Source organism: Mesitornis unicolor, unplaced genomic scaffold (genome assembly GCF_000695765.1).
Source record: "Mesitornis unicolor isolate BGI_N332 unplaced genomic scaffold, ASM69576v1 scaffold12572, whole genome shotgun sequence".
NCBI classification, from domain to species: Eukaryota; Metazoa; Chordata; class Aves; order Mesitornithiformes; family Mesitornithidae; genus Mesitornis; species Mesitornis unicolor.
Window position 1 is genome coordinate 20,515 of NW_010167166.1, and position 10,403 is coordinate 30,917.

Genomic DNA, 10,403 nt, shown 5'->3' on the forward strand with positions numbered 1-10,403 from the left:
CTGAACACTGCAGTAACATTTCACCTGAAATGTGTATTGCATATCATATCTTATTATGTCTGGTACCAACTAGAATATAAAAATACATTAATCTTTTCTGAGAAATTCAGGGGAGGGAGCACATTCAACAGAAATATTGGGAGGGAGGGGTCCTTCATGTATCATATTCTATTATTAGTCATTAATCACATCTTCATCTCCAGTACACCATGCTTACCTACAGCCAAATGCTAATCACATTAATCCTCTTTAAAGATCTGTAAGGTCTTCTGTGTAATTCTGACTTTTACTTAATGCATATCTTAATTTTACAGTGATTTTTGCAAGCTCACTTGAGACCAGTTTATTTTTGAGAAAGGAGGAAAAACTGCACTTTTCCATAATGAAGACAATGGATTCAAAAACAGAAATGAGATTTAAATGCTGCCAGCCAGCATCAATGCAGAGATGTCAGTCCAGAAAGGTTACTGCTGAAGAATTGATACCAAAGTAAACAGACGTTCTGACCACAGAAAGGATGGAGATCTGGTCTTGTGATTTGTGGGGGAAATACATCCCAATTTGGAGAAGAATCTGCAATGCATAAGGATTATTTTTATTTCCCCACCACCACCCCCAGTAGCAGGGCTTTTCCAGTATAAACAAATAAATATCAAGGAGGTAATTACACAGCAATCCATAACACAGGTTCAGTAAATTCATACTATTTGGCTTTATCTTGGTGAGTAGCATATACAGTAACAAGCAGAATCTACAAAATAATACTGTATGCAAAGTGGAGCAGGTCACACACTACACTTAGGGCTGGAGATTTAACACAGTGGCTTTGAATACAATGACTACAGCACTGTCACAGTTTTTCCAAACTCTAATGATACAAATTTGAATGTAGAAGTATGACTTTTTCTCTGACCCTGCGTATGAAACAGACAAAGGAGAGGGGAATGGAGAAGATGTGAAGATTATGCTTAATGGCCAAAATCACAGTTAGTCTACATCAGTCTGGTTTCCATAAAATAAGAAAGCAATAGCAACTAGGTAGAAATTTTTGAAGGTTGTAGCCCTCTTGGACAACTTTGGGGAGCTCAAAACAGTGAAGTAATGGCAGATGGACCACAGACATAAATGTAATCTACATCTGAAAGCCAAAAGCCTGTATCAATGGTCAGGATAAGACAAGCTCAGAATTACCTTTTGAGGTTGGAGCTTTTGTGATATATGCATTTTTTGCTGCTCTTATGTCTTCATTCCATGTAAATCTGAATGTGATTAATTATCACTTAATCACTCTTTTTAACACACTGCAGAAAATAAATGGCTGGTTGAACAATAGAAATGTTCCTTTTCAACTTTTTTAAATTAGGGATTAATAAAATCACCTTATGGATGAAATGGATGAGAATAACTAATCCCATTTTATTAAGGCTTTCTTTGTAAATGTGTTAGAGATGCTACAAAATTCATCTGCATTATCATTTAGGATTAAAATTGGAAGTTTATGTAGAACTGTCCAGTTAAATAACATAGCCTCTTAACTCTATATTTTGTTAGAACTGGACAAAAAAATGTGTGTGTTCAGGCAAGTTAAATCTTAGGGATATTTATTTTTAAGTTTTCTCTTCAAAATACCAATATCATTTCTACAGTTGATCACAAGAGGGAGACTATTATCACCATATTTCCTCTCATTATTTCAAATTTTAAAGCATCCAAACAATTTCAATCATTTTGAACCAGCTCTAATCTTTGACTGCTCACTGAAAAGTGTTAATGACTATTCAATTAGCATTTTTTTCTGAGTTTGTCAAACCTGTGAAATCTATAGATAAAGATAGCCAATCCAGTAAACAAGATTGAACAATGCAAAGGCAGTTGGAAAGAAGATTCGAGAATAGGAGTCAATTTTTGCAATACGGATGTGTATTCTTCCTTCTCTCCAAGATCCTGTGCGGCAGTCTTCAAAACAACAAAAGAAACTAGCACAGTCCTTCCCTTCTAGGCATTCATATCCATAATCATCATCACGTTCAGGGAGATGATTAATGTTATTAATTGAAATTAGTGTTGATCCAGGTCGAACAGCAATTGCAGATGGTTTCTTAAGAAAAATAAGAAAGAAAAATACAGTTTTGTAGGTTTTTTTATCCTCACATTGAATAATTCTATAGACTTCCCATAGCGAAGACCAATATAACCACCTTGACTAAAATATACAGAAATTCTAATATTAAAGAAAGCAGTTTGCAGATCTCTGTGAATTATGAACTGCTGTATATAATTAGCTCATGCAGGCAAAAGATTACGAATGATTTTCACCTGCCACAGTGAAAACTGAGTTGTGCTGGGATTTGGGAATAGTGGATAATTAGTTACACAGACAGGGTTAGCTGATCTCATCTACGCAGCACAAATGAACATTTTGAAGTACATCACAGCTTGACAATGAGGTCACAAGCAAGTCCACAAACAGGCCAGAAGCATCACTACCAAAGGAGTGATGGTTCTCACCTCCTTCGAAGTTTTTAGAACAAGATTGGATGTGTTTCTGGAAACTACATTTTCACCAAATGAATAATAAAAAAAGCTAATGAGGTTAGTACAGCATCACTGGTGAAGTTTAAGAGACTGAGACACCGAAGGCCAGGCTACGTCATCTACTTCTCTGATGTTAAATCCCTAAACAACATGCCCTACCTTTAGAAACCAAAACATAAATCTCCCTAGGAGAATGCCATTCAAGTCAGTGAAACTGATTAATTCAGCTCTTAATTCTTACTTTTACTCTCCGTGGGCATAAATCAACCCTCTTACAATCTGGTAAAAACTCAGTGCAATAGACATTAAGGTTCATAAATAGAAAAAAACTAGGTGCCTTATTGCCTAGTACATAACCGGTTTGCTGTTCCGTTTCTTGTGACTTTTGCCTTTTCACCTTCCTTTTACTTGCACTACCTCAGCTCATCTTTCCCTCTTTTATTATTTTGTTTCCATGCAGTTTTTCACTCTTCTGCCTTGTATTTCTGCATATTTCAAAATACATTCTCTTTCTCTACTTGTGCTTTTTTTCTCTTTCTAAATCTCATAGCATTTTCAAACCGCTCCATAAACCTCTTTCTTTCAATTCCCACCTCATCTTTCGCATCTCTTCTAAAATCTTCAGATTGAAGATACTGGTTACGTCAACACTACTCTTACATTCTCTTCTGTCTTCTCTACCATGTCCATATCTTTTAATAGGAAAGGAATAAACACAACAGAAAAGCATGAAGCCAGAAGAACTAGCTGGGTACTGAACTGTAGAGAAGAATCTCTCTTAAGCAAGATACATGATAGTCAATGAAAAAATATGAAAAACATATGAAAAGTGGGAAGCCACATGAATTAGATTCCTGTTATGTTTTAGAGTCCTTCTGTCCCACTTCCAGGTAATTACTTCGGCCTGTACACAGATCTCTATACATTGTTACGGAGGCACACTCTTACTGCAGGGATATTTTACCCAATGCTCCAAGAGGTGATGATAAAACAGTGTGCAGTATCCACCACATTTTTGAATAGCTTTATTTAATGTGTCTGTACCAGTGGAAGTTTCACACAGACTGCTGTTTCAACACTTTGTGGACCTCATTATTCTTTTCAGTTGTGATAAAATACTGACAATACTAACAAAGAGCAGTTACCCCTTCTACCCTAATTTGAAGCATTTACAAATAGGGCTTATTTTCATAAAACATAAAAAGTAAACTCAATTTTTTTTTAAAGTTACAAAATCACTATTTTGTAGAAGACGTATAATGATGCTTATTTTTGATTCACACCTATTCTGGCTTTACAGGAGTTTTCTGACTGTTGGTTCTGTCAGTGTAAGATCCATGGAATCATTTGTTTCTACTAGTGGGGTAAAACAGGAATCCTCAAATCAGAAACATCATGGAAGGAGGAAAAAATAACAGTACTGCTTTTCAGACTGCACAGACTGAGGCTGGCTACTAAATTACATGTTTGAAGAGGTGGTCAGAGAGGCAAGAAAGACAGCCAGCTTATAGGCCTAACTACCTACAGGGAACACATGAAATATGTGTAAGAAAGAGATGATGTAAGGGAAAAAGGGGAAAAGAACCAACATTTCACAAGAAAATGACCTTATATCAAAGGGCCAGAGACTAAAAAAAAAAATTACATGTAGATTCAGTAATGCATGCTGATTGTTCATCTACGTGCCTACTGATACTGTGGATGAAACTCCATTTATAGTGAGAAGCATTTATAATACACTATAATAGGACCAAAACCAAATTATTCTGCATTAACAGTAATACATGAACAAAAGAAATCCTTCATCTGTGGAGATCATAGCACAGGTGATGCATTCACTTAGGGTGAAATGATGATCAGAACAAGATCCACAGCTAATTAACTTTAATCTTACCTGCCCAAACTCATTATCCTTAGTAATGTGGATTTACATAAGCCAACTCATACTACCTTTCTTGAATTATGCCAGTACATATTTTGTAAGATAAAACTGCTGTAATAATTTGTAAAAATCTCACTGTTATTCACAAGGTCATTTATTGTACCTTATTGGCATCAGTTTCTGGAATACTAAAGCTTTTATTGCATTTTGCAATAGTAATAGAAGAGCTATGAAAGGCAAGTTTTCCATGGGAAAAAAAACCTGTAAATGAGAACTTTTCAGAAGGAATTAAACTGACTATTTTATTAAATTGTTTTTTTGAGTTACATATCTGTAACTACAAGAGAAAACAAATGAATAGAAGTCTTTGACTAAGAAAAACAAGGAAAAAAAAGAAAAATTAAATTTAATTCCTCCCGTTTTTTTAGAGTAATCTCTTATCTAGTATGGTTTCATAGCTGCAGCATGCTGAAACATGTTTTACGAATTCTGTGTGAAATTATGGTTGTTTTTCAACTACTTAGAAATAAAAAACCATGCTTTAAGAACACAGTAAAACACAACTGAACAGTGTCTTGACTATTATATTGCTAATTTTAATCTTAGTCCAAACTCCAGCTATTTATTCAATAAGTGTCACAGTTTCTATCTCACCATTATTCTACATTTTAAATTGTCATATGCACTGAAAATTTCAAAGCATTTAGCAGATTATTGCACAAATGGCTGATGTGTGAACAGACTCTGGAAAGTCTCATTAGTCCATTCAGTAGATTATACTTGCAAACCACTTCAATGGCTTTTGCCAGCAGCTGATCTTTAGAATCTCCCTGGATTGATATTTATAGCAAATATATCAACAGTATTTCCTCACCTCTTCGTTTTCTCCTTGTTATGTGTGCTGAGAGCAGACCTATTTCAGCTCCGCGTTTCTAAGTGTTGTTAAGATCTCATTACAACAACCACCTAAAATGGAGTCTGCTATGCTACCACTGGGAAGTCCCCCAAATTCTGTGGCTTCTGTTCTCTTTTACCCTCACTGCTCAACTGTGGCCCTTGCCAAAGCCTGTTTGCCATCCGTTCCGTTGTGCCCACAGTTACTTCTGCCACTAACCTGGGAGGAGGTTTGAGGTCTCCATTTTCCAGTTCTCTTGGCTGTGCTGGATTCCCTGAGGATCACAGTGATGTCCAACCAAGGCAGCACAGGGCACTATTAACCCTTCACCACCAGCCTTGTCCTAAATACACAGCTGATCCACTCAAACCAGCTCACTATATGAAACGTAAGGGCTCTCATTTCCCCGGAATTAAGTCATAGCAGCTCCGCAGTGCCCCCATGGACAGTCTCCCACAGCAGTGCTGTTCAAAATGGGGACACCAGTGCTTTCCAGAAGTGGTCACTGAAAGGATATGGTCCATAACAGCATTTCTGCATTTTCATATCTGGGTTTCTGTAATTTCATTTCATTTTTTGTTTGATCTTACACAGGTGATATTCGCCTAGAAAAGATAACTGATAATAGGATAACAGGATTCAGCTATGCTCCAGCTTCCTTTGATTAAATGATCTGGAAGGGGGCTTTATAACATTGTCCATCCTTTTATTCTCTCCAAAAGATGACTACAATCAAGTTTCAGATATTAAGACCAGTATTTGAATGAATAAGGTATTTAATGCCTTTACCTCAATGTAATGCCTTTTACCTCAATTAGTTTAAAGATTAACTTTAAATATTTGTACTAACTTCCAACAATAGATTCTTTGGAAGTTCCAATAACTTTTATTGCATGAACAGAAAGCCTCTTAAAATTGATAGGACTTGTTCCTGGGATACATGGGCATTCACACCATACAAACATCAACTTGTAAGAGCAGAAGGTTCATTTTACCAGAAAAGGACATTAAAGTAAATGAAAAAAGAAGAGTAAAAGTAGAATTTCTGAAGTGGAAGGGAGTCAGAATACTGACCAAAAATAAGCACTTTTTCCTTTGCAAAGCCAGCAAGGCAAGACACAAGTTAGGTTATGGAGACCCAAACAAATCCTCCTACCTTCAGTTCATTTACATGATCTTTACTGCTACAGCCTTATCTATGACTCTCTGCCAGGTACTGCTTTCAGAAGCGCTGTGCCCAGACAGACCTCTCTCCATGGGCACACACTTCATGGGCAGCTCTAGAAGCACCAAAGACTTAGGCATGGCATGGGAGCATGGAATATTTTCAAACCACATGAGCTCAGGCTCATGTATTCTCATTCACTTACGAGTGGAATGGTCTAAAAATCATTGTTCATGAGTAGTATTTACAGAAAATGAGTACAAGCCCCCAAAATGTAAAAAAAAGATTATAAAATAAATATTAATGTTAATTATCTTTGAACATTAACCCTTCTACTAAGAACCAGTCTCTCAAAATTAATGCTACATTAAAGAGCATTCTGTATTGTTTTTTTCTTTGTTTGGTTAAACTTACTGATGGCTTAGGTTTTGCCTTCTTTTCTTTTCCTTTGTCCCCTTTTCTGTTGCTGGTAAAGTAATGCAAGGTGCCATATTCCATCAAGGCAGCAAACACAAAGATGAAGCAAACTGAAACAAAAAGGTCCATTGCTGTCACATAGGAAACCTTTGGGAGTGACTTCCTAGCAATTGTACTCAATGTTGTCATAGTCAGCACAGTTGTAATGCCTGTTTGAGAAAGATAAAAAGTAAGGACAGGAAGAGGAGAGTGTATTAGTAATCCAATCATGCTGCCAGAAAAAAAAAATCATTTAATTAGCCCTTAATTTGTTCTTGAGGCTTACAAGAACTGAGCCACAGCAGGGTTCACTGCTGACCACAGCCACATACATTGGTGCTATTGCAAGAAGCCACTCCTATGGATTCAGTGGCCATCATGGGATCATACAGAAAGCAGCACATTTGACCTTCAGTTTAAATCCCTCCCATTCTCAACACACACTGGATAAACAGTGATGCTGAGAAAGTTTGTGCCATTTTATAAACCTGTTATAGAATGCACACAAAACAAATTCAATAGACAAACAGTTACAAATAAGCACACAATTTTTCTAAACACAGAAATCAGTCCTTCGGCTCCTGAAAGATTAAAATGTACAAAAGGACACATTCAGAAAACAAAACAACAACAAAAAAAGGAAAAAAAACCCAACATGTTATTTATGAAGGATTTCAAATTTCAGAAAATACAAGAAGAAGAAATAGTTTTCAGTTGTTTGCTTCTGATGTGTAGCAGGTCAAACTAGACGACCTTCATGGCCTTTCTGGTCCTATTCTAAGTTACTAGGTATATTTTCAATACTGTGTATTAAGTAATAGAAAATGTTTTCCTTGATTCACTCACATACAACTTAATTAAAAGAACAAGCTGGCCTTAGATATGTTCTGAATCTCAACTATACCCCTCTTCAGTGGTTTAACATTTAGAAGGTATTAACACTTTCTTCTTATATTTGATGCTTCAGGGAGATGCAAAGCCTTTTTCATAATAGTCCAGGATTAAGATGTGGCCTTTTCTTGGGAGAGCAATACTTGAATACACAAATAATTTGTTATTTACATGCACAGGCTTATTGCAAAAAATGTGTTACACCAGTCTAAAGCTGTCTGTGGCTTATAAATCAAAGCATTGAGTCAGGGGTTGTTATGGACTTATCTTGCAGCACGAAAGTAGTGGTGATTTTGCAACACGTTTCTCAATGAAATTACATGCCTAAAAGGGCAAACTGAAAACCACAGTTTTTCAAAAATGCTTCACTCCCACTAGATGCTTTTGAAAATCAATTAGGCATTTCTCTACATAATTAAATATCTAAATACCTTTAATAATCTGAAATCTTTTGCTTTGGAAAACCATGACTTGCCAGGATCTTTAAACATATAGGCTACAAAAAGGCCCAAGCCTTTTCAGAGTACTAGACCCCAGCACAGTCTCTGGATGGGAAGTGAAGCCCACCATTCCCCTTATCGATTGGAGGGAGCTGTAAATATGATACTGCGAACATTTGTAGTACATCTCAAGTAGATGAAGGTTAGTACTGCTGAAGTGGGAGCATGAAAACTCTAGCTTAATCATGAGATCAATGGCAAATTTGCTAGGTTTATGGCAGAGAAAAAGCACAAGTAAAGAGAACTGCAAAAAGAACAAACTGGGTGCAGAACTAGAAGGATATCAATATGAGTTTTTCCTATTCTAGCTAGTGTCTTTCCAGACTGTATCCACTATTTTGACCAATGATTAGTCACTCAAATGAATTTTATAATAAATTTCTAACTATCAAGATATAGTGTCATTTATTCAAGATTTTAGGCTCTATTCACTAAACCTTACAGTATTTTTAAATAGCACTATGTTAAGATCCAAGACTTGGATTTTCTTCCCTCATCTTTTCATTAGGCTACTGAGACATGCTTACTTTCTTTCTTGACTCATTAACCTTGTAGGTTTGACTGCACAGCAGTCCACTTTCAGTGGGAAAGGCAGGGAATTAGGACCTGGTCTCACCCTTCTGGTAGGAAACACTTCTATAACATGGGAATGGTTTGTTAACAGTCCTTTAAGCTGATGAGGAAAATTAACTCACATCTCTTACTTCCTAAGATACATTCTCAGCTCTTGATTTTTCCCCAAAAATAGGACATACTGTCATCACCAGTTTTACTAAAAGCATCTGTCACTGGTAAGCTCAAAGTCGCTAGTGTGCATCCTGTGCACTCCAAGCACCCGTCTATCCTGCTTTATGTGAGGACTACAACTCTTCTCCAAGGCAGTGCAAAAACCAAAACCATCAAACATAAGAGGCAGACACAACGTTAAACACGTCAACCAAGATGACACTAACACAGAATTATCTCTGTAACAAAACTTGCAACACAAGTCAGTAAAGACAGGACAGTGAGTCATTTTTTTGTGAGTTATATACTTAACTGCTTGAAGTGTAACTGTGGTTGCAAATTTTCTGTTCTATCCTGGGCTTAAAAGAACAACTGAATCATTTCTATTGTTAAAAATCTATCACCACCACCACCAAAAACTCAACCAAAAAAAAAAACAACCCAAAAACCACCAAAAAATACATCTTCACAGTTTTTGCCTGTGTAGTAATGACATCCTTTGTTCCACGATGCTAACTGAAGTTTGAGCATACTTGTCAGATTAATGATTGCTATATTGCCATCCTTGGAGATGATAAAAAGAACATAAAGGAGAAAAAATATATTTATGTGAACAACAGCATATCTACAAGGCTTGGATCAGGATTTTCAGATTTCCATTCTCAAGGTTCCCTCCTTAAGCCCTGCTGTGCAACCACAGCAGGATCTTCCTACTCTTAATCCTGCAGTTCAAGAGAAAGGGTGAGCAATGGTCACAGTCTGAAGGGGAATAAACTGTGATTAATTTACTCCCTGCTGCAGATTTGTATTCCTGGGGAGTACCATACCCTTCAAGGTTGAAAAATGACTTTCTTACCCAGAGAAGTCCTTGCAGGAACTGCATCCTTATTGATCCAAAATGACACCCATGAAAGAACAACTGTAAGTATACAAGGAATGTATGTCTGAATCGTAAAATATCCCATACGTCTGCTGAGATCAAAGAAGATTGTCATAATAATATAATCACCTATATATTAAAAAAAGAAAAATATACTTACACTGCATTGAAAATGGTTTTCAGTTGTATCTTCATCTATTAGTCTTGTTAAACATAAATATTACATGAAATAAAACTTAACACTTCGCCTTACCAGACAAAGTATGAGAAATTTCAGTTGTATTTCGTAACCCTACAAATGCAAACTGATACAATCTCCAGTATTTCGGATCTGCCACTTCAACAGAAGTTTTCTTCCATTTGTATTCAATTTCATTTCTCGGATATCCATCTAGAATAAAACAGAGCAAATCAAGTCTTCAGTCATAGTATATACTAAAGCATCACAGAATCACACAGAATCACGGAACGTT

At 36.3% G+C, this 10,403-nt stretch overlaps 1 protein-coding gene across 1 annotated transcript; it reads right to left on the reverse strand.

Annotated features, from left to right (window-relative positions):
• Window positions 1-1,819: 1,819 nt before the first annotated feature.
• On the reverse strand, window positions 1,820-10,321 carry LOC104536077 (gamma-aminobutyric acid receptor subunit gamma-1-like; the record flags this gene model as incomplete). The annotated part of the gene is made up of 4 exons (XM_010178602.1): window positions 1,820-2,098; window positions 6,892-7,103; window positions 9,907-10,059; window positions 10,184-10,321. Coding segments are annotated over 4 exons (782 nt in total), but the record flags the coding sequence as incomplete, so codon positions are not given.
• Window positions 10,322-10,403: the final 82 nt, after the last annotated feature.